We start from the raw sequence: 25257 nt of genomic DNA on the forward strand, positions 1-25257 counted from the left end.
TTCTGTCTCATGTGTTCACGCTTTCTCACTGCTCACGCGAAGGACGGGGGCCAGACTTCTTAATGTTTACTCAAATGTCTCTCATCAGTGGTACCATGCTTAATGAACAGAATGTAATCACATGCTGTATGTATTCATCAGAGTATAATTCTTCTCTTGCTCTATCTCCTTTTTTTCTGTCTCTGTGTCTTTGCTACAGTACATTGCTATAAAAAGCTTTCAGTGAATGCCTTTTTCCTCCAGGCTGCTGTTTTTTTTAAATTTATTTATTTACTTTTCAGTCACACCACTATGGTGGCTTGTTTACTTCATATAGAAAGATAGAAATGAATCTGGACTTGTTTTGTTTCAAACTCCCATTTGACGCAGCTCTAAGAACAACCCTCTTCTTCAAACCGACCTTGCATCGTCTCCAAAACGAGGAGCGGCTGTTGGGAATGGTTGGTTGGTGCCGAGGCTGTCCATAGTTGTGTTGCTCTGACCTGTCTCTCTCTCTGGCCACAGTGATCTAGACAGAGACTTTTGGAATAACAATGACAGCAGCACAGTGCAGCAGAGGTGGAGCTCCTATCCGCCCAAGGAGTTCGTACTAAACATTTCTCCCTATGCCCCATATGGAGATCCGCGCCTCACGCTCAAGTGAGTCTTGGTCCAAAGCTGGTAAGAGACTTTCCCCTGAGCAGGGCTGTAATGAGGCAGGGGCAGTGCCACTCCAGTTTCCTTTCCTTTCCTTTCCTTTCCTTTCCTTTCCTTTCCTTTCCTTTCCTTACCCTTCCACTGTCCCTGTTTCCTAGTTGTCTAGTCGCCACTGCTAGTCAATCATCAAATTGAACTTCTCGATGTGGCTGTTATCACGCATGACAGCTTATTAAATTCACCTACTTTTGTAATCTCCATTATGTCTCTGTTCCTTAGGCCCACATTTTCTTATGAATAACTGGGGCTGTTTAGCCAAAGGCCTTTTTAAAAAAAAGCCATAATCCATAAATGTCACAGTGTTGCATAAAATACAGGCTGCACATTTTAAGACCTGTTTTTTTTGTTGTTGTTCTTGTTTAATCTAATTTCCACCATCTATAGTAATCCATCCAATGCTAGCACACCCGAGGGCACAAAGGGTTAGTAATGATTACTCATAATCTGCCTGGGAAATGTGAGTGAGGGAAATGCCATACATGCACATTTCAGCATCCCGCAATGGCTGTTCGACTCCGACTGCAGCACAGCGGCGTAAACCCTGCAGGCTAATTTCTGCTGCTTCTCCTCACATCTTGTCACCTTTAAATGAACACAGAGGCGCATGTTCAGATGCCCCCCTACTCCCTACAGCCCTGCCGCTAAACACTAACTCCTGACCTCTAACCTCTCTCCCATGGAGTGTAACCATGGAGACGGACAACCCTCGTAGTTCCCCTTAGCAAAAAAAAAAGAAAAAAAAAGAAAAGAGATGTGTATACTTTAATCACCTTCTCTGTAATCTCCGTCTCCTTTTCCTTGTGTTCGCTAAAAATTGCTGGTTGCTGTTGTTGTTGCCGTGGCGGTGGAGGGTTGACCGTTACACCAGGTTGCAGTTTTGTGCCAGTGTTCGCCTGCCGTTTACATCCATCTGTGGCTTCTTTCTGAATCCCATCAGTATAAAATCTAACATGTGCTGCTACTAACACTGAAATACTTGAACTGCATCTGTTGTTTATCTTTTTGGAATTCATGGTAACACTGCTTTTCCTTACTGCAATGAAAGCTCTTTTTTATTTATTTATTTTTCCATCCACTAGGCACTTGATTCCAATAAAGCATTGGCAAGGCCATGCCCCTGTGGGCACTGAGAGAGCTCACAGTTTAGACACCCTGCTACCAGGCATATGTCTGATAAAGTGTTTAATAACTGGTCATCTTTACCAGACCTAGCCATTGAGGAGTGCGTGTTAAAAAAATGCCTGGAGAAAGGAGGCAGCAATGTGTTTATGAACACAGTGGCTATATGCATTTGCGTCTGAAAAATGCCTTAAGATGATGGCTGCTGATCTCAAATTGCCACACGATAGACCCTCATCTTTGTTTCTTTAGAAGTTCACCTTCAGTTCATTTCAATTTTACTTACAGTGTATAGCGCAAATTCAATTCAACCCAAACTATCTTTTAAAGGTTTTTCTTGATTGCCCTTATAGACGTCTTTTCAGCTGGACTTGCTTTCACGGAACATAAACAGATGAACTTTTGACTTCAGTAATGGTTAAATAGGCTGTTTTCAATAACGTGTGAGCCAGTTTAAAATCAAAAGCAAACACTCAATTAGAAGCTGAATAAATTATGAACTTATTTCTCCCAAGGAGAGATGGGTTGACCTTGTGACATCAACCAATAATATGCCTCTAAAGCCAACAGACAGCTGGGAAATCATTTCCTGTTTGAAACTCTCTTGAGATCAGCAGCTTTCAGTCTCTGTAATGACGCTGAGCTTCATTTATCAAACAGGTTTCCTATCCAGCAGGATCGCTCTCAGTGTTTAAGGATTTATTGGATTTGAAGTTCAATTCTATCATTTAAAAAAAATAAAACTATACATTTTTTGTCAGGAGCAGTCAGCAGCCACCATAATATCTTAGAAAAGTGGCTGTAGTCTGTTGATATCTTTCAAATTTATGAAGTCAAGCTTAGGGAGTGACTTTAATTAGACTCAATATTTTATCTATCTGGTGGCTTTAAAAAACGGCTAAATAATATGCGGCTTTACTTCTTTTTTAAATCTCTTAAGCTTTCACTGTAGTTCAGTCAGAAACAGGATTGATGTCTAAAAGCTTTATACATCTGTGAATACTCTGATTCATAGCGCCACTTATTGATGTTTTCCTCCTGTTAATGAAAAGTAAAGGCATCCCCCTTGTGCTCAGTTCGATAAATGAGGCTCATGTCTCCTGTGTTGACCGTTGCTCCAGCAGTGTCATCTATGTTGTTGTTGTGATTGATGACTTATCCACCAGCGCTGTCAGGTCAATTGGTCAGAGTTTCATGTGAAAGGTGACCTTTAAACGGGCACGGTGCAAGTTTCGCACCTCCTGTACCCACGTGGACTCACTGTGTTTTCATTACCTCATATATTTTGTCTTTAAGAGCAGGAGGACCTTGCATATTAATGAAATGTAGTCATGTCACCAGAGGGCACTAATGTTCTTTATTTTTGATCGTCAATGCTTTCACTGTAGGCATGACATGCCTTAATATGAACACACTGATTAATCACTGTATCTTTAGCCATTGTCATCTGATTGCCCTCCCGGTAATTTCGACTGTGGAGTTTCAAGAATTTCACTAATTTCTGAGTAATGTTACATACTCTAAATGAAATATGAGACATTGAGATCAGGACCAGATGCACTTAACAGCTTCGGATGAAACACACAAACAGAACTCATCCTCTAAGCTGCTGCAGTGAATATAATGCCATAAAAAGTAGCACATCTCAACTCAATGACTAGTGTCTGCACACTGTTGCTGCCAGTTAGAGTTTTGGTCCTCCAGGCCCAAAGCTGGGACTTTTTGCTGGTTTTCCATCCTCCACAGGCTCCCAGTAAATTCCTCTCCTCCTCCCCCTCGTCCTCCTCCTCCTCCTTCATTCTGTTCTCCTTGCCCCATTCCCTGCTTTTCTCCTCAATAGGTTCCAAACCTTTTTTATCCACCTGCCTCTCACTTGGCCTGGAAAATAGGCCTGCCCCTTCACACAGTCTACTGATCTGTCTCACCACCTCAGCCCTGTGGTTGCTCAATCTATTTCCCTGTGTGCGTGCGTGTGTGTGTGTGTGTGTGTGTGTGTGTGTGTGTGTGTGTGTGTGTGTGTGTGTGTGTGTGTGTGTGTGTCTGTGTCTCTCTCTCACACTCTTTGGTCTTTTTCTCCTCTGCCTGTCGTTATTCTCCTCCCTCTATACCCTCTGTCTGCCATGGGATCCCTTTGCACCCTGTCTCTTTCTCTTAGTGGGGCAGTATCAGGGGGTCAGAAGGGGGCGGCAACTGGCCATGGGGATACTGGGGGGGGTCCTTATCGCAGTGACAGCGTGAAGAGCATGGTGACAGAGGGAGTGAAGGCCGGGAGGTGGCAGACCGTCCAGGGCCACATGCAGTCTGGAGGACTGAAACCCAGCAAGTGAGTTCGGAACCCGAGCCGAAAAAGCAAACATTTCAGTCGCCGTGCAGCAGAATAAACACCTTTCCACGGCACGACATTTATTCTTACAAGTTCGCGCCTTGAATGAATCCATTCAAAATAGAAACAGGGAGAGCGAGGTCAAGTTCAGCAGGGGAGGAAGGTGCAGCTTCGATGACAGCGTGATGTAAGCGTGTGGGCACAGCGCAAGGTGTGAGTGCTAGGGAATGTAAACCTCATCATGAGAAGATAACAATAGTTCCTCGAGCTGTATCACACTGACTCAGGCCTCCAGCTGACACATGCAGAACGGCTGCACAGTACAGCTTTGTGCACAGAAATAGTCTCATTTTCGTACACTAACTGAAATAATGCACCACACGCTGGCAGCCCCCCCACCCTCACCTCCCTTTAATTAAAATTTAGGCTGAAAGACGAACTGTGTGTTGGTCACTGACTGTCTGTACCCACCAGCCATGACGCATGACATCACTGGGGGTCTATATTCAGTGTGCTGCAAAAGACGCAGCTAACTTTCGGTACTTTGTGATTTTTGCACCTCCCTTTGGCACTCCATGTGTGGGACTTCTTCCTCCACAACACATTTACGCTCATCACTTCCTCACTCCTCGTTCCCTCCTTCTCTCCTCTTCTCATCTTTCATTTTGCCCCTGTCTATAATTGGATTCTATTTTCAGGCCGCTGTAAGTGTCTATGTCTCTTGTGTTTGTGTCTCGCACCCCATTTTCTCCTCCATCGTCACCCTCTTCTCTTTTCGTTGCCATCTCCCTCTCCCTTTTTCCTCTTACCAGCTAAAGCCACTCTACATATTCTCTCTTTTATTTTTTCCCTTGTTCCGCCCTCAAAACATTGAACTCTTGCAACACCTTTCACTGACCTTTTTATCCTTTTATTCGTGACTGTTAAATGTGATGTGTGTCGTGCTAAAAGCTTTATGCAAAACTGTGTTAGGTGAAGTAATGCAATGCGGAGTAAACTGCCCCTAACTGATGTGAATAGCTCTCTCATGGCCTAATTCTGGTAGTCTGGGTTACACAGCGATCTGAGAAAGAGGAGGATATATTTAGGGAGTAGAAGAAACTAGAAAAAAAAAGATGATGACATGTTTGTGACAATAGAACCGACAAAATATACAGTAGCAACGAAGTATGTATAACATACTCATGCAAATACGATCATATATGATGTGTGACACATCTTTATGTTGTTTGTGACATTTTAGGAAAGGCAGTGAGCCAATAAAACAGCATTTATTAAGGGGAGGAGTGAAAAATGAGAGGCTGGCAGAGGGAGGGAGTCGTGCTGTAGAACTTGGTTGGCTGTTCGGATGTCTCTAGAGGTGCGCCGCATATTTAAAAGACGAAAAAGACTTAGAGAGAAAGGAGGAGAGTCTGTCAGGGATGGGAAAAAGTTGACTGACGAGTAGAGGAAATGGTGATCTCTCATCAGACCAAAAAACCCTCGCTGACGAGGCCAGGAAGCTGCAAAGCCACGACCCATCCGTCTCGACGCGGTCACGTGGCACAGAGCCGTTCCACGCCCGTGCGGACAGTGCACATCCGACCGCTGGCACCACGAAACACACCCTCATGCAAACAGCACGCTCAAACCTCGCGGACGTACAGGGTGCACACACGTCTGACTCAGACGCACAAGACTACCTCACAGTCTACACACTGCTGCCCGGCGCAGCCCCATGAGCAGTACACAGCACACAGCGATCACTCAGGCTGCACCTTCTACTGCTATTTCTGCTACTGCTGTTACTGCTGCTGCCTCACGTTGCTCTCTTTCTCTCTCCTCCTCCTCCTGTCTCCACCTCCCAACACTCCTCCCTCTTCCTCTTTGTCCTCTAATACCACTCTTCCGCCTTCCTCGTCCTCCATCCGTCCATCATCAACTTCCTGTTTGGATGAACTTTCCTGTATTTACCCTGATGTCAACCTGACTTCTCCTGCTGTGCCTCCCTACTGCCCTGTGCCACCTTGTCTCATCCCTGATGATTCTTTGCTTTTCTTCTTCATCTCATCACCTGACATCACCACTCCTGACCAACTCACCTCCTGCCACGGCTCCTCTTCTAAATCTTCTCATTCCTCTTCTACCTCTGACTCCTCTGCCCCTCATCATCATCCTATTCTGTGCCGGCCGTGGCCTTCTTCACGCTCTCTTTCCTCCCTGCTCCTCTGCCCTCCCAGCTTTGGGGATCCAGTCTTATCCTATGCTTCCACTTTGGAGCACTTACCCTCCGGGCCGGCCCGGCCTCGGACGCTGCTGCGCCAGCAGAGCCTTCAGCAGCCTCTCATCCACCCGTCAGGCCCTGGTCTCTGCCATCCCCCCACCACATCCCAGAGCTTGGGACAATTACACACTGCACCTGGACAGCCTGGTGGAGGCGGGGGTGCTGGGAGAGGAGAGGGAGGTGGCAACAGTGGTGAGGGTGGGGATGCAGGTACACGAGGTGGTCCCCGGGGTGCACGGGGCGGTGCAGCAGCGGCAGGTGCGTCTCGCTATAGGGGAGGTGGAGCAGGAGGGCGCTCGCGTGCCAACCCGGGCAGCTGGGATTACATGATGGAGCAGATCCGGAATCGTGGGCTGGATGTCAAGTCCTTCCTGTGAGTCTCTATAACTCTTCATTCATGCTTTAAACTAGCGTCACTCTGCTCAGGCCTCTGTCTAAGTGTATTACAGTATACGCTAGGTCTTTCAGAGTTATTGTGTGCATTTGTGTTCTTTACTGCTTGACTTAGTGCCATTGAATAAAATTGCTTCTAATACATCAGTAAATAAGTAATAACTTAATCTGCTTTTACCTTTATGAAATATTGTTCTCTGCCTTTTCCCTTCAGGTTTTTTCTTTCAGTCTGCATCTGATATCCAGGGAAGGATATTACTTCTGTCTGTCAAAATTTGTACAGTGCGCGTCTATATAAGCGTATGTATAAGTGTGTGTGAAACTGTGAGTTTCAGAGTCGAGTTTAATCATTGCTTTCACTGCTACTTGTGGTAAATCTGACTGCTGACAAGGAGATAGTCTCTCTTTCTATATGTACATTTACAAAGGCAATTCAGACAATGTTAGAGCTGATCATGCTAATGAAGCTTAATGCAGATGAGGAGACAAGAAATTGGCTTGGATGAAAACTCTCTTGATCATGCTAATAAGGGGTACAGTTATGAATGTAAATAGCACCTTTTCTCTTTATTTGCTGTTATGTATACTATGTGGCTCTGCAGGACACGGATCAGTGTATGTCTTTACCAAGTCATCCACCCACTTATACTAAAAATACATAGTACATATTATTTATTGGGTACATATAGTAACTCGATATGGCTCCTGAAAATCCTAGAATAATGAGTCTTCTGATCATGTAGGCACAATATTTCACCCCTCGGTTGTAACAAATTAAAAGCTTTTTATTGTGCAGTTTGTTAGAAAACTATTATTCTAAATTTAGACTGAATGCCATGTGCAAGAAAAAATAGCAAGGAGGTATGACATATTGGAGGCCATTTCGCTCCCATTCTGTGGCAAAATTGTTAAATGTTTACGCTGCATGCTCTGCTAAACAGTAACATCTGTTTGGATGGCATTCAGCCTGTCTGCTGCAATTGTGGTTACAGGACAGCGCTGCTGGTGCTGGTTCAGAACATTCAGAATTTGGTCTCATTAAAAAAGTCACAATATATTTTACATTCACTCCTTCTCACCCAATTAGATCATGCTATTTCTGAGCCACCCTTTGGATAGCTGTTAAATATCTGGTTTTGGAGACACACCAGTGGGCCTAATCCATGTTTCATGAGTGTTTGCAGCTAAAATGGCACCTTCTTTTTCTTTCATCATCTCTGTATAACTGCTGGTTGTGCTGCCAGCCTGCTCACGTGTGCGGGACCGTGTGTACATCACACAGCCCACATGTCACTGCAACACTATAAGAACAGGGGTTAAGGAGCTGTGTGTAGATTTGTGTTAACCCTGAAGCATTGATCTTATGTCACCGGGCCCATTTCCTCTACAACATATTGGTACTTGGGGGTGGGGGGGTGGGGGTGAGGGATGAAGGGATGAGCAAGGACACTGCCAAAGTAACATGTGTTTAATGTCGACTGAATCAGTTTTACACTAGCCTTTCATCATCTGTTTCTTTCTTCTTTAAAAAAAAAAAACATGTTATAAAGCCTCTCTGGTGTTTCAGTATAACACTAGCTAACGGAGCACCAGCAACGTAGCACATGCAGGCACCAAGGTCACTGAGAATATTGCTCGTAATAGTCAGCTATAGGACTCATCGTTGCTAATGTGAGATTGAGGTCATTGTCGTTGTATCTACTTTGCTGCAACAGGAACACCTCCTATGGTTGATGACAGAGCGGTCTGGTAATAGACGTGACCCATATTTCAAACCGGTTAATTTCAATCTTGGCCAGAATCCTTGTCCTGATGAATCATTGCTGAAGGAATGCGTTGATGTCATTGACACAGATAGTTGACTTTTGGAGCCGTTTGACCACATGGCTTTTTTGTGGCTTTAAATCGATCGTTTATCCCAGTGTCTGTAATGTCTTTTCTAAATGGTCTCTCTCCTTCCCAGTGCTCAATGGCTCAAGCAAAGTGCTTTAACAATATTGCCCATACAGTACTTAAAAGTGATGAGAGTAGAGAGATCCAATAAACATCATACCTACAGTATCTACAGTATTACTGCATAGACCATGTTATATTATTCAGTGGTTCTCAATGAGGAGTACAGGTTAATTCTGCTGATAGTTTGAAATATTATGACAGGGACTCTTAGCTTTGTATGCCTGGACTGCAATATTTATATCAGAACCACTATAGACAAAAGAAGACTGTACACTCGCTAGCCACTTTATTAGAGACACCTTGGATTGGATTGGTCATTATTGAAATAACATTTTTTTTAATGTGATTATAAAATAACTTTTAAAATACATCCAGAGCCACCTTATTAGGTATACGTTGGTAGTACTGGGTTGGACCTCGTTTTGACTCCAGAGCTGTCTTAATTCCACTTGGAATAGTTTCAACAAGATGCTAGAAACATTCCTCAGAGATTTTGGTGAATGCAGATTTGTCGGCTGCTCATCCATGATGTGAATCTCTAGTTTCACTGCATGCCAAACATACTCTACCGGATTGAGATCTGGTGACTGTGGAGTACAGTGAACTCATTGTCATGTTCAAAAAACCAGTTTGAGATGTTCTGAGCTTTGCCACAACTTGCTGGAAACAGCCTCAGAATAATGGGATGGACATGATCAGCAACACTACTCAGGCAGCCTGGGGTGGTTAAACAATACTCAGTTGGTACTAAGGGGCCCAAAGTGTGCCAAGAAAATATGCCCCACACTTTTACACCACCAGCAGCCTGAGTTAGTGATACAAGGCAGAATGGATCCATGCTGAATGTTGTTTAAATTCTGATCCTACCAGCTGAATATTGCAGCCTGAGTTTCCTGTTTTTAGCTGACAGGAGTGGCGCCTGGTGAGGTCTTCTGCTGCTGTGAGGTCATCTGCTTTATGGGCCCTCTGCATGCCTTAGATAAAACAATTGGTTATTTGAGTTGTGCTTGATTTCCAATCAGCTCAAAGCAGCCTGGCCATTCTCCTTTACGCATGACATCAACAAGGCATTTTAAGACACTAACTGGATTTTTCTGTTTTTCAGATCATTCTCTATAAACATTAGAGATGGTTGTGTAGGAAAACCCAGTAGATTGGCAGTTTCCAGCCCATCTGGCTCCAACAACTATGAAATATTAAAAGTCACCTTCTTCCCCATTCTGATGCTTGGTTTGAGCTTTCAGTAGGAGGTCTCTATGATATCTAAACGCCTGATGGGGTTGCTGCCACGTGATTGGCTGATTAGACATTTGTGTTTATGAGACGTTTAACAGATGTACCTAATGAGGTGGTCAGTGAGTGTTTATTTGGGAGGATAAATTCCATCTAGGATGCCCCCGCCCTTCCACTTGTACGAGACTAGCAGCAAGACCCCCATACAGAACTGAGCAAGCATGACATTAAGTCAGGCAAAGTATAAAAAGGAGGATTTAGGAGGAGGTGGGATGCAAAGTGGCTTGGACTTCTGCAGCAAACGTAAGCAAAGTAAAGCAACTTAAATAATGTTCTCTAGGTTAGATCTGCTAGTATGACAGATATAGCAAAGGCACTGGCTGATGTGGGCACACTTTGAGCTACCACGGTGTATCGTGAATTACAAAAACAATCAGAGGCGAGTATCACCAGATAACGAGGTACCTCAGTGGATCTGAATAGAATAATCTAGAATAACTGATTCAAATATATTCAATATATTCATATTGAGTGAGCTGTAACACCAGAATGCAAAATGTTTAAGCTGAGTGTATATAAAACTAGCAAGAAAAAAGGCAGAGAGGTTGAAGCAGACAAAATAATAGTTATTATAGAAATAGAAATATTAAAAAAAGGAATTGATACATTTAGCCAGCAGTAATGAATATATGAATTGAAATCACTGCAATGAAAAGGACTATGAATACAGTTGCTGGAAAAATGAATACACGTGTGACAGATGGTGTCAGGAACTCATGTTAATCTGAAAAGGGTTACTAGACATAAAAGTTTTTAAACTACTGGTGTATAAAAGGGAGATTATTAAACAGACTTTACAGTCCTGCAGTAAAAGCCTTCGACGGTATGCGAGAAAGATGAAATTGTGAAGTTTAGGGTGATATCTCTCTGCGGCTTGGCAGCCCCATATATTTCTTTGCCGAGATATTGTAACACAGCGAGAGGCTTAAGCTATAGAACCGTGGGTGTGGATGACAGGAAGGAGGCAGTGATGAGGAGTCAGAGAATTAAGTGCATAGGGGTGAGGGGGAATATGGTGGGTGAGGGGGGTGGGGTAAAAAAAAAAGGGCGAAAAAGGGTGGGGGGGATTTGGTGAGAATCTGTAGCACAGTAGAGATGATGAAATGAGAAGAGTGCAGCAGTGAGAGAGCCGTGACCCAGAAAACGACACACACCGTGCACCTCAAGATACTGTATCGCTCAAATAGAAACAATTAGTCCAGATCTTCTTAATGAGGCTTAATTAAATCTTAACTCTGGAGAAAGACGCCTCGCATGTTCAGTGGGAAAGGTGAATGTGGAGGAAAAGCAGAAGGCAGGTGAAATCACTAGATAAATGACAGTGTGTGTGTTGGGGGTGTAGTGTTTTTTGCCTGTGTGACGTGTGTGTGCGCGCACCTGTAGACACCTTATACATGCGTGGAAGCTGACGTGCAAACTCCTGAATATCACATCCATTAACAATCATTACCCAGAGTTTCCTGATGTATTTGCTGTCCGACGGCCTGTACCCGCTCCCGTTGAAATCATTCGATTTTTATCAGTTTGGCCTTTCACTTTAAGGTGTCCTCTTAATATCCTTCCCTGGACTGTGCGCTTACTTTGTGGGGTTTTATGTGGAGTTGCAGAGTTCCTCTTTTATGACCATTTTCTCCGTCGCCGCTTCTGCTGTTTGCTCTCGTATGATCTGTTGTTGTTTTCTCTGCCTCTGAATTTTCAGCCCTCGCTGTCACCTAAAATGACCTCTCCTTTTTCCTCTCTCTCCCTGCACCTCGCCTTTCTTTATGCTCGAACCTTTTGCATCTGTTCTCTTTTTCCTTGCCTCTCTGTCTCTCTACCTCTGTTTCTATCTATTTTATTTTATTTTATTTTTTTATGGGGAGCCAGTGAAGGAAAGCTGGTGGTCCTGGCTTTGGCCATTGGTGTGGCAGAGCAAGATGACTTTGCCAATATCCCTGACCTGCAGGAAACAGCGCAGGCAGCACCACCGCCACCAGCCAATCAGGAACCGCCCCCTGAGAAGAGGTACCAGACAATGTACTAGAGCGCTTGTTCTGTGTGTGTGTGCTTGTGTGTGAGAGAGAAAATTGGCTGCAAATGAAAGGATGTGAAGGATATGCTATTGAAGAAAAATGAGAGGTGATTTCAGAATCTAGGTAGAGGAGGGTAGTTTTGTTTGTCAGTGTTTTTGGTGAGTCACTGCGTTGAAGTCTATTGTGTCATAGACCTGCGCCTGAAATAGCACCAGAGCTCAACATACTGCTACAGAAATAAAAATGAGCGCTAACTACGCAACCAAATGTAGAAAATTTCGCCGTAATGCTTTGATGAGTGAGGAGATAAAACAATTTGGGTGTTAGCTGGAAAGCAGTAATGAGCTCATAAATCACAGCAGTGAGATGCTCACTGGTACTCTACTCTTTTTCTTTTTTAATCTTTGGCTTTTAGCGGTAAAATTTCAGCCAGTCAAATCAAACAGTGCTTTCTCATGCCAGTGTACTTTTTCTTTCCTTTTTCCCCTGACCACGATAATTATCTGCCTTATTGCAATGACATTTTTCAGCACCATTTTCATCTCTGTTTGCTTGTCTTCTCACTCCTGCCTTTCAGAGACCTCCCATTGGTAATTGTCTTATTTCCTTTGTATTTTTATGCCTTCACTATCCAAGTCATTTCTGCCCCGTGTTCTTTCTTCCCTCCTGCTCATTAGCTGCCTTCAATCACCCTCTGCCGCTCTGAGAGTCTCGTCTCTGCAGCTCCACCGAGGGCCCAGAGAGCCTCCTCATTATTCCACAACATGTTAGTTACTTACATAAACATGCTGCTAAAAATAACCGCTTTCTTTGCCAGCCAACTTAGACACTAGAAGCCAAAATATTTCCACTCATCTATAAGGATCCACCAGCCTTGCTCACCGTCCCCCAGTCTCTTGAAATAATTGGGTTTGCATTCTGTTTAGGAATTGGACCTACTTTTGTGAAACAATTTAAGGCTAACAAATGAGTACAGTGTGAAACAAGCAGAGCGTTTTCAGTCGTTGGACGGCCGTTTTCGATTGTTCACAACAGTGTCACAGAGAAATCCTTGATTTGGTCCAGCTTTAGGCAGACGCGACACACTCGATTTCCTCTGCAGTCCAATTAGGCAGTTTTAACCTCACTTTGATTCTGTGACAAATGGGCGACAGTGTGCAGATGCATAATATGACACACACCTTTAAAAAAAACGGCAGAGGACGGCGGACAAATTCTGATGTACTCGTCACACCAATTATTCCTCATTCACAAGTGTTTCATCAATTTGACACGTGATTTAAAACTAGAGCTCCATTACAACACAGATGGTAACTGTTTTCTTATCTGGGCTGCACAGCCGCAGTGCAGACATGCACATGTGCACCATGCAGCTGCTGACATTTGAAGGACCTCTTGTGTCTTCAGAATCAGAATCAGAATCAGAATACTTTATTGATCCCTGGGGGAAATTATTTTTTGTTACAGTGCTCCATTTTAAACCAACATTAAGACAAGACAGACAATATGCTAACTAAGAATAGTACAATATATACATATATATACATACATACATACATAAGTCACTTATAAATAAATATTTGGAAAAGAAACATGTGTAGTTGTAGCAGCAAACAGTGTGTTAAGTGGATGCGTTGTACAGGGAGATGGCCACAGGCAGGAATGATTTCCTGTGTCGTTCAGTGGTGCTTTTCGGTAATCTCAGTCTCTCACTGAACGTGCTCCTGTGACTGACCAACATGTCATGGAGTGGGTGGGAGGTGTTATCCAACATTGTCTTTATCTTGGACAGCATCCGCCTCTCCGACACCACCTTGAGGGAGTCCAGCTCCATCCCCACAACATTGCTGGCCTTACGGATCAGTTTATTAAGTCTGTTGGCATCTGCGACCCTCAGCCTGCTCCCCCAGCATGCAACAGGGTCTTCAGGGTCATAGAAATAGGCCTCCCTTAACTAATAAGTTCCTTTATTTATCATAAGTTTGCTTTTAGAGCTACTATAGCCACCAGCTGCTTTGTCTACTGGTTTTGTTTTTTGGCCCTGAGCTTTCTGCGACCACAGAGTTACAAACAACCATCAAAGTATCCTTTGAGAAGAAATGTTGCTTCTTTTTTACTAATATCAAAAGTCTCCGCATTGTTCACAATTATAGCCTGAAACGCAGCGAGCCGCAGAGGAGAATGACTTCCTCTGTAATTTGTTGTGTGCATTGCGTCTTGCCTTTTCAGCTTTTTGTGTTCACACCTCTTTAAATGAGTTGTGAAATCCACTAAGAGACCAAACAGCGCGTTTGTCGCTCGGGCCAGCGTGTGGTCAACAGGATCCGCCTTTATTAGCAGACTGCATTGTGCTGTTTCCTGGATTTAATTTCTTTCACTCAAATAAGAATGACTGGTAACTTAAAGCCCGTGAACACTGGAGAACTGGAAGCAAATAAACAATTTGACTGTAATTGAAGCTTTAAAAGTGTTGACCTTTTAGTGAGCCTTCTGCTGATATGTCATCTAATTCCACTTGAGACTGTCATGGTTTTGTTTATTTCGTGTAAAATTGCAAATTGCAAATTTTAATGAGTGATTTAGCCACACTCTAATTGGCTGCTAAATTTAGAAGCTTGAAAACCCCCCAACATACCTCAACAGTCTATTAGAAGTGCAAGTTGTAAGCTTGCTGGCAGTGTATAGTTCCTGGTGGTGTTAGTGCTGACTTCACAGTAAACGTGATTGAATCAATTACACTCCTGGCATATTGCTCACTCTGAAAGGGGTTCTCAAGCCAAAGACAAAGGCACGCTTTCATTCGTCTCTCTTACCCTTCACACTCGGTGTTTCATCACAGTCTGTGCATTTAAACATGTGCTCGTGCCCATCATTCATCTTCACCTGCATTACTCATGCTACCCCGCATGAATTTATTTACCTAAGATCTGAAAAACATGTCACTGGCAAATGGCTTCAGCCAAACATCGAGCCTCTGAAGTTAATGTGAATATTTTATATATACGTCAAATGGTAACGGAGTCAGTGTTAACATCAAAGGGAATTCTTTGTGCTCCCCACGAACAGAGAAGAGCTGCCGTCTGCACAACTGATATTTCATGCCCTACATTAATGAACCAGTCAGTTTTTCAGAGCAACTACTGTAAATAAATGTACCCGAGTAGAGAGCTACTTTCGACTGCTCCCTTGTTCTCAAGGGGTCACCACAGCGGGTAGCGCCGCATGTCTGATTTGGCAGATTTTTACGCCGGATGCCCTTCCTGACACAACCCCACAGGGATTTGTGTCTCCTCCTGGGATCGAACCAGCTAGAGCTTTAATTTTGTAGACTCTTGTTTGTTTGAGTAATCTTATTTTATGCTGCTTTTAACGTACAGTAGATACACGGCCCTATAAAAGGTTTTCTTTTTTTTTTAAGGCCTGCTTGGCCACAGACGCATGTGAGTTGTTACTACTTCCATCAAAATTGCAATACATCTATAAAGTTTTTCTATAAAACTATAAAGTTTTATTTGAATAACTGTTTGAAATTAAAATGGGGAAAATGAATAAATATTTTTAGATATAAAATTTAGCTCAATTTATTTAAACAAACAAACAAACAAACAATGTCTTTTTTATTAAGAGGTTTAATTTATTTAATTGTAATACTGATTTAGTTGTTTTGCTTGTTCTAATGCTGTTTAACTGGGACCTCATTACGTTTTGTTCCCTTTTCGCCTGCCTCATGTATTGGAATGACAATAAAAGATTCTATGCAGTCTTCTGGAAAACTAAGTACACCCAATGATTCAGTAATTTGTAGCGCCAACTTAAAAAGCAATATTGAAGCAATGGTTTTCTGTATGACTATCAGTCTTTAATGGCATTGTGGAAGAACTTTGGCCCACTCTGTACAACGTTACATCCCTTCATTGAGGTTTTTGGGCATTCATGTATGCACAGTTCTCTTAAAGTCCCATCTGAGCCTCTCAGTCAGGTTGAGGTCTTTCATTGAACCTTGATTCTTTTCTTTTCATTCTGTTGTAGATTAACTGCTATGCTTGGGATCATTGTTTAGCTAAGTTTTAGCTGTCAGACAGATGGCCTCACGTGCTCACGTGTGACTCTAGAATACTTTGGTGTACAGAGGAGCTCATGGTGGACTCAGTGACTGAAAGGTGCCCAGGCCCTGTGGTTGCAAAAAAAAAAAAAAAATCCCAAATTATTACCCCTCCACCACCTTGCTTCACATCTGATATGAGGTGCTTGATTTCCACCGTTATGGCTAAGAATACGACTAAAAAGGATTTCTTCTGGCAACCCTTCCGAACAAGCCACACTTGTTTTGTCTTGTCATGAAATTGAACATTTAACATGCTAGCTGAGGCCTGCAGAGTCTGAGATGTAGATCTTAGGTCTCTTGTTTTTCTCTGAGAACTGCACCGTCTGACCTTGGGTTGAATTTTATCTGGGGCGTTCACTCCTTGGAAGACTGTGTGTTAACACACACCTGAATGCTCCAGACCAGGCAACAGTTAAAACTTCTGCTTTCATAGTACTCCTCACAGTTGCTGATGATCAATTAATCAAGTGCTTTAATTAGCAGCACCTGTCTGCTATTTACAGAACCCTATTCATTCCTGTGGAAGCAGGAATGGTGTACTTAGTTTTTCACAGGATTGCAGAGATTCATTTGAAATTTAACTTTTTTGTAAAATAATGGATGCCAGTAATGGAAGGTGTATGTACAAGTGGTCACTTTGAGCCAAAGGCTCAGGCTTCAGATTCTAAATTTGGTGTTCTTAGTTTTGTATTATCTCAGTAAGAGTAGATATCCCTAATACACTTATATGAGGCACACAGATCTGGCTGTGACTAAAGGAAGCCCCACGTCCCACTGTTCAAACCTTCTGTTTGCAAGGGACATCCAATTAGAAGAAAATTGACTTGAATGGGATGTGAAAGGCAGTCAAATGTGCATTTTTCTCACTGTGAATAGGCTATGAATCATGTGAATCAATCAATAAACTGTAGAATAAAGCTATCCCACTGCCGTAAATGAATAAAAATAGGGGGTTGGAAATGGGTATAATTGATGTATTTAATCACAAGCCTTTAATTTTACCATTTTTCTTTTAAGTGACCCAGTCTTTAAAACTAAGGTTTAGAAACCTTACACAAAATATTTCAAATTAGCCAGCTACAACCGAATGAAAATGTTTGTGCTTCACTATCAAATAATAATGTGAAAGGTTAACACATTTGTGGTGTATTTCAAAAGTTTGATTTAAGTGCTACTTCCTTTTATGGTGAAGTTTTTTAAATTGCTCCCATACTATATTTAATTAATTAAAAGATCCAAGTGCTTTGTTCACCACTTTAAACAGCAGTGCTCCTGGTCCTGCAATGCAATTAGCCAAGCAATCTTATTAATGGTAAAATGTATCTAAAGTACTTAAGACACAAACATTACTGAGGCTTTTCTTTAAGCCATCAGCAGTATGTTAACGGTCCATTGCTGCTTGAAGGCAATCCAAACATCCCACTGGCCATGAGAAGGTGTTGAAGTGTGTGAGATTCTTAATGCTTCCTCACTGACCTTGTGTGTGCGATGGCTGGATGAAAGTGCTCTCCGTGGCCATTTGTTTATGAAGTGTGGCAGGAGCAGACTGAACTGCACCACAGCTGGTGTTAGTCATGTGGACTTTCAAACCAAGGTTACAGAACAAGGCGGGGAAAGAGGAAGTAAAGGTTACACGATAGACTATCAGAGAGAGCAACTACAGGTTTTAAGATTGAGTGTTGCTTTAATTTTGGGGCGAGAGGAGGTCGCACATGCTGAGATGTTTGCGGTCCAGCCATCCATAGGTTGGACTTCTAAGAAGGCTTAATTAGGATGTTAGAGTGGCTTGTTTATGCCTCATTGGTCTGCACTCACAATTCATTTGCGACTCAGTGAACATATACTGTAGGTTCTCCTCCAGTGTTGCTATAAAGAGAAGGCACAATCCCAGAGAGTCTCGAATCTAGATCTCTCTCTGAGCAGCAACTGCACAGCCCAATGAGGATGGAGGCTCAGGATAAAGGGGGCGGGCTTTACGCGTGTGCCACATTGACATTCAATCCACTTGCCTGTGGTCCTTCAATTATTCATCCATGCATGTTACATCATTTTGTGTAAGCCAGTGGAGTTGTCTTTTTTTCCCTGAAAACATCTCTCTGATATTAATAGATATAGATGTGTATTTCTCTGCCTTAAAGACACGATGCACTCAGTGAGATTCTGAGTCTCTGTTAATTGCCAAGTGGGCTATATATATATGTACATATAACTTCATAATTTATGAGCTTATTACGTTGCTTAAATTGACATAAAAGACAAACGCAGTGGATGGCGGTTAAGACCATTTACCCAAATCAATATAAGTGTGCGTTTGTTTGACGCTGTGAGTGTGTGTTTGTCCTCTAACCACATTAGCCAGAGTGGGAGGAGTTAAATCTTTATGTGGTGGAGGATTGTGTGTGTTTAGGCTAATGTAACGACAGGGCATCCTGAGGTCACAGTTTATCATTTTAATGGTCGTTATTTCAGGCCTCGTTTTCTTAGAAAAAAAAAGGAGATATTACTATAATTCAAGATGATATAATTTGCACGTGTGTTTGTACATCAACATGTAAATTGATTATGCTGCGCTCTGCTAGTCTGACACAGTGCTCCTCCTGTGACAAGGGCTTTGCAGACCCGACTAATCAGCACAGTCTTCGGGGGCTCTGGCTAAGACTGTCCCCGAAGCTTTGGCTCCCTGCGGCCACTGTGCTCATTCATGCATTACAGGGGGAATGTAGAGATGCATTCAGTTACATGCTGGGGGGGGGGGGGAGTCGATCGCATTAAGGCAAAACCCTCCCAAAGAAACCCCCAAAAAAACCACACACACAAAAAAACTCGGTCACAAAGAGATGAGGAGGAGTGCTTTCATCTATCCATCCATCCATCCATCCATCCACAGGTCAAGGGAGGATGAGAGAAAATTCAAAGTGAAAATCCATCTTCCTTCAATGAGAGTAGCAGGAGGGAGTACTTATTGTACTGAAGGCAGGGCTGAAGGCAGCACTCTCGCCAGCAGGTACAGGCTGCTACACATGCTCATCTCATTCATCCAGATAGATGGATGGCGTTTGGGGAGACGAGCTATTAGGAGCATTAACCTGGGACTCTTGTGTTCTGCCTCAGAACAGGTGGCACATATGCGGCAGCCTCCACCTCAGAAGCCAATCTGCGAAGCTAATCGAAATTTTAAACATTTGGTAGATTCGTGTTTGAAGTTATAATGGACCGTTAAAGCGGTTTTATTATTTTGTGTTGCTGATATTCCCTGGATTGATAGATTAGTTGTTTTAATTAAGCTCTGAGGCATGAATACTAAAATTGCTGAGAGTTTTGGGATGCCATAAAGGGAACCGTGGACTGTTATAGGTTAGGTAGAGACTAGGCTCATCTTTCGATTTGAAAGTAATCATGCTTGCCAGTTTTTTAGTACCTTCAGCACTTTATTGAACATTAAAAAGAGAGAAACTGAAGCTCGGGGAAGTAGCATGTTAAAAAGTCAAAATAAAATATATATAAAACAGTACTTACTTAATAAAAATAAACATTTGGCAGTGACTGAGTGCCTTTGGGTTTTTTTTTTCTATTTCCATTTGGAATTCAGTGAAAGAAGCAGAAGGCAGTATTTAGTATTTAGCACCTCACTTGTTGCTCATTCCTGAAATGGGATTTCAGTAAATGATGCTATTTTAGGCTAATTTCTAGTTTCAACATGCAGGAAGTAATTAGTCGTCAGTGAAAGCATCCATATTTATGAGACTTTTTGGTTGTAGCTTGAGGGAAGAAGCAGGGCCCATATGGAATAGAAACAACAGAACAAACTTACACTAAATGTTTTAGTTTCACGTGTATTTTATGTCTTATGAGAAATAAATGTCTCATACCATGATTTACTGATGAAAGAGTTCCAGTTTATGGAAGACCAAAGCTGCTTAAAAGAAAAACTAATTTATAAAATGCAGAATAAATTAAATATTATTTTTTTAAATTTCCTTCTGTATATTTATTCATCTATTAATAGTTATTTCTCTTTCATTTTACTTATTCATTTAATTTAATTTATTATTTTTAATTCATTACTTTATTCATTATTAATTCAAACTTTTTTATTTCAGTATTTTCATTTCTTGATTTCTTTCTCTATGCCATGCTTCAGCATGCAAATATGGAGGCTCAAAGTGTGCCAAATCTGTCCCTAGTGGTTGACCAGCACCAACAGAAATGTTAATAAAATATTTTATGAAAATGAAAATAAATATATTTATATGAATTCTAATTATATGTTATATATTTTAGTGCATTTACTGGATTTTTTTTAAAAATATCAAACTATTTGTTATTTTTTATTTTGGCAGTTCTGGTCCTCCACACCCTTTTGCATTTTTTTATGCAACACAGTTATAAACAAACAGTATGCTGTGCAGGAAAAATGAGAAAGCAGCCACTTTCATGAGTAAATGATAGTATGCGGCATATAGTTTTTACAACATTTTCTTTTTCACATAGGGGACGAGTGGCTGAGTCTAGTGTGAATGTACCTGTGTTTCATGTGGATAATGAGTTATGTAAGCAATGCACTGTTGTGGTTTTGACTGTGACTGAGCCTGGAAAGTATGCCCTACCTGTAAAGAATGACAGATGGCGGCTATGAAATTGAGCATATACATTGAAATACATCACTTCATGGTTTCAGGCGAGCGTGTTTGCTTGAGTGTGACATGTTTGCAGAGGGGTGGGGAGTCTGAATGTGTTTTTTTAAAAAAAAAAAAGAGGGGCTGGGCTGGGCTCTCTTTTTCGCGTCTCTCTCCAGCCTAGAAGTGGAGTGTCTTTCTCCCCCTTCCCCCTCTCTACGAGCTGCTGGCCCTCGGTCAGGTAACAAAACAGGATAGTATCACAGGACGGTGAAACCCAAAGTGGCCCCGCCTGCCTCCATACGTCTGTATGTGAATGTGTGTGTCTGCGAGGCTCTCACCTGTACCTGTCATATATCCTATACCTTAACTTCTTTGTTCTCAGTGTGTTTGCCTGTTTGTTGCACTCCTCTAAACACACCCTTCCCTTGCGGCCACTCCTAACATCCTCTTGTCACACACATCCCAAACCCTCATATGTATGGTCTGTGTTTCTAGAGTCGTTGCTATGCCAACAGCCCACTTTCTGTGTCTTAGCTGTGGGAGAATCTGATCTGAGTCTACTCTGCCCCCCACTGGATACTGTAGACAACTGCAGGCTTAAATCATGTCAACCACATCAACCCCCATGGGGTCAGAGGGAAAAAGCATTGGCACCAAAATGTATCAGTTGTAGTAATGCCATCTGCCACATTTAATATTGCCTTGCTAGAAATTGAATAAACTGAAACCAATCACTTTCAATACACAATGAGATGTACGATCTGGAAGCGCTAACTGATCCGCAGGCCCAGACGTTTCTTTAAAGCAGCCTGGTTGCAGGGAGCAGAGGACCACCTCAGGTGCTGTAGAGCAAGCCTTATAGAGCGGCCATTCCCCTGACAGCAGTAGCTCTTACCTGAGAATGCACTGAACCCCTGAATGAAGCATGAAGGAGAATGAATAATTGAAGACGTTCACTCCCCCATCGATAGTTGGGAGGTGGAGGAGGAGGGAGGTGCCTTGCTTTACTTCAAGCCCTAAGAGTCTCCCTTTGCTTTAGACTTCTTGAGTAGATGCTCATGTTTTAGGTGTAGTGTTTTGCGCAGCTTTTTGATTCTCTCAAACTCATTGCCTGCAGTTTAGAGCCAGTGCAGAATAATAACAATAAAAGCAATAATAATCAGGCAATATGGAAATGCAAATACCTCCCTTGGCGACTAATACAACTAACAGCAATTCATAAGCATCCCCTTCCCTTCCTGAAATGGTTAACATCCCTCCTTCCCCCCCGTCTCACTCCGGTTCCTTTGCTGGTTGAAGTGATTGTTTGCTTGTCTTGTTTGCTCGCCTTTTCTGTCTGTCTATTTGTCAGTATATTTTCCTCTAGTTTTGTCCGTGTGTTCTGCAAAAATGTACACATTATTGCATTCAACATCAATTGTCATCCAAATTCGAAGCTTAGTGGGTCCAGAAAAACAAACAAACCAAAAAACATCCCTCGAAACAAACTTGGTGAAAAGCTCGACAGAGAATGCTGGCCGGACAGACAGACTTTCTATGGGCTCCTTGTCTACTGCCTGTTCAAGGCATTGCCTTCACTCTCCGAGTGACAACTACTTGCATATAACATATATGCACATGTAGCCAATGCCAGTTTGTGCTTTGGCCCCTGTGTCCCTGGTCCACACTTTTAGAGTGTTGCTAAATGGTTGAAAATTCAGGTTCGTCTTAAAATCAACTTTTATCATTTGTAGTTCTCAACTTAATTTCTATCAACACCCTCTTTTGTAACACTCTAAATGTGCTTTTCCTACTACTTGTTCCTTTTTGTGTTTTTGGTGGTATTATCATTTCGTGTGGTATATCGACTCCTTATTTCCCCTCTCTCTATATTTTTTGGTTCTTCTATCGATTATTTTGAGCTCTCCATGCAGAGAATAGTGCTTCTTGCTCTCTTTTTCCTGAAGATCAATTGTATTTATTGTCTTTTTCTTTTACTCTCTGTGTTCTCTCTCCTCTTTTTTAGCATGTATGCCCCTTTGTCTCCTGTTAAAGATATTACGTGTGCATAGCCTTCTTTTTTTGTCTCTTATTCTTTGATACTTATCAGACTGACCAAACTAAGCCTCTCTTGTGTTTCCAGGCTTTCCTTCCTTCATTCCCTATCTTTTCTTGCAGCTCTCTATTTCTCTTTAATGTGCTGGTGTTTGTTATTTTTTTCTCTTACTGTTCATACTATTAATACTTGCTATCTCTTCTAATACAGATAAATAATTTTCAGCTTGCTTTTTCTATTTCTCACGTTCCCTTTTGAACCTTCTGTCTTATCTGCAGTCCTTATGATTTCCATCCAGTGTTAGTGTGTGTGTCCTCTCTGTGTCTGCTCATTGCTTTTCTCTTTCTCAGTGTTTCTGTTCTTGTTCTCCTTCTCGATTCACTGTTTGTTTGTTGGTGTTTCAGTGTTCAGCCTCTCCATGTGCCTTGACTAGTCATTTATCCAGTGCTGTTTGTCCAATGCGTCATGTTATGCAGGACTTTTGCATCTGACTCTCTTTTCTTGTGATATCTGTTCACACTTCCTTTAATCTTAAAATATTTATTCTCTTTAATTTTTTTTGTCTTCTTGTGCTAATTTCCTTTTTTTTTGTCCACTTTGTGATTCTTGTTTTCTCGATGTATGAACATAGTGATTTTTCTCCCAGAATGTTTATCCCACATGTTGTTTTTTAAACAATACTCATGACAAGGAACTAAACTTCACATCTATTAACATCTGTACCTAAGAACCAGCTGTTCCATGGCAGATTTCTGCACTCACCTTTGTTTTTATAAAACTTGTGATGTTGGTGCAACTGAGGGAAATTTAAACACGCAAAATACTTTACAAAGCCGTGTAATGTCTGTCCTGTTAAACATCTGGTCATCTTCATGTTGCTATATATGTCTGTCTACTGTTTTTAAAGTAACGTCATGTTGCTATATATGTCATTATACATGTGTGTCCTGTTAAAGTTGTCATTTGTTAGTTGTCAAAAGACTGAGCATAATTTCTACCAGGATGATTAATCGGATTGTGTCAATAAATTTAGTGATTCTGTTTTATGTTTTGTCTGAAAATGTCTTTGTTTTGGGTTTTTTTTTAGTGGAGGTAACTTTCTTGTAAAGATGTGGATGTTTGCCAGGGTGGAGCTCTCTATATATAGTCATCTCAGAGTCCAGTTTTCCTCAAACACCACTTGCCGCATCAACTGTCCTCAGTTCTAGCGCCCGCCATTAATCTGTGGAATCTTTGGCACATTTTACTTGGCTTTGCTCATGAAAGCTACAGAAAAAGCAGCTTGAAGTGACATCTATCCAAAGTTAACTTGGACCACCATCGATTGTTCCAGATAGGCAGGTTTCAAGCGTTAAACAGGTGGAGGTTGGACTCCCTGGGTGCTCAGACATTCTCTCTTTCTGTAGATGAATTAGCTTCACATGTCCTCGCTGTCTTTTCTTGCTTTCAACCTGAGCTTTTCTTTGCAGAGGCAACAAGCCAGCCAACAGCCCCAAGGGCCAACCTCCTGATGCTGATGGCCACTCCTCTGTAACCGACCTGGCCAACTCTCTCACTGGAGACATGGTGATGGTAAGACAATGTCCCACTTCAAATCCATCTTGCTGTCTATGATATGATTGGTCTATAACCTGACTTTTACTGTTTAGGCTGCTAATTTTCAGTGAAAGGAAGTAGATTATTTTTTCCACCAGGGCAAGTTAGCTGGTTTCTACTGAAGATGTAAAGAACTCCCATAGAAGCTGAAACAGCTGGCAATATTATTATTAATAATAATTATTGTACAAGCTCAATTTATATGGGACTGAGTGCCTGAAAATCATACTATAGAAAAACTATGTTGGGCAGTGCAAAAAAGTAGCCCATTTAACAGTGTCAGAAAAACAATACTGGTGTAAAAGTAAGCTATATCAGTCCATACACTAATAAGTAGGTTTTTCGCTGTTAGTTTGGGGCTTTTAAGTAAAGACCTAGATTGGATGGAATTTTAAAGGTGGATCCTTTGGTTTTTGCTTTGCTTTAAGGACTGGTAATAGACAGTTTTCAGTTCATGTTACAGGCTTTCTATAAAAGTTGTAATCTGCAAGCACCATTTGAGAAAGGGATGCATTATCCCCTGTTCTACTTTCATAATTTTATTCTGTAAAATATCTTTGATCAGTTCACTGTCCAATCCATTCAATCCATATTTATCTTATATTAGACTTAGCACAGATCCTCATATTATCTAATGCCTAAAAGAAGCGGTTTCAGCTCCTCCCCCTTTAAGGCCAACCTCCCTTTAAGCTTTTTCAATTGGCTGTCTGATGCAAACCGAAGATATGAACAGCATATGGATGAGGCTGCTGCGCTCGCAGTCAGAATTGTGTTGCTGAGATGGTTATATTATATTCTGACTGATATTGTGCAAAGTAAGGAGTAAAAACATGCTCTGAAACCAAAT

At 41.9% G+C, this 25257-nt stretch overlaps 1 protein-coding gene across 4 annotated transcripts in view; it reads left to right on the top strand.

The window, feature by feature from the left end:
• syt7a (synaptotagmin VIIa) overlaps nt 1-25257 on the top strand; it is a 91692-nt gene that overhangs the window by 51684 nt on the left and 14751 nt on the right. The window contains exons 4-7 of one of the 4 annotated variants that reach the window (XM_080874810.1): nt 505-639; nt 6358-6774; nt 11910-12047; nt 24284-24386. In XM_080874810.1, the coding sequence (XP_080730936.1) occupies nt 505-639; nt 6358-6774; nt 11910-12047; nt 24284-24386 (793 nt within the window). Of the gene's footprint in view, nt 1-504; nt 640-2142; nt 4139-4561; nt 6775-11909; nt 12048-24283; nt 24387-25257 lie in introns of those variants that run through there. The other 3 variants (XM_080874809.1, XM_080874807.1, XM_080874808.1) reach the window with 3 other exon arrangements.

The sequence above is a fragment of the Rhamphochromis sp. 'chilingali' genome (assembly GCF_963969265.1).
Source record: "Rhamphochromis sp. 'chilingali' genome assembly, chromosome: 2".
Taxonomy (NCBI): domain Eukaryota; kingdom Metazoa; phylum Chordata; class Actinopteri; order Cichliformes; family Cichlidae; genus Rhamphochromis; species Rhamphochromis sp. 'chilingali'.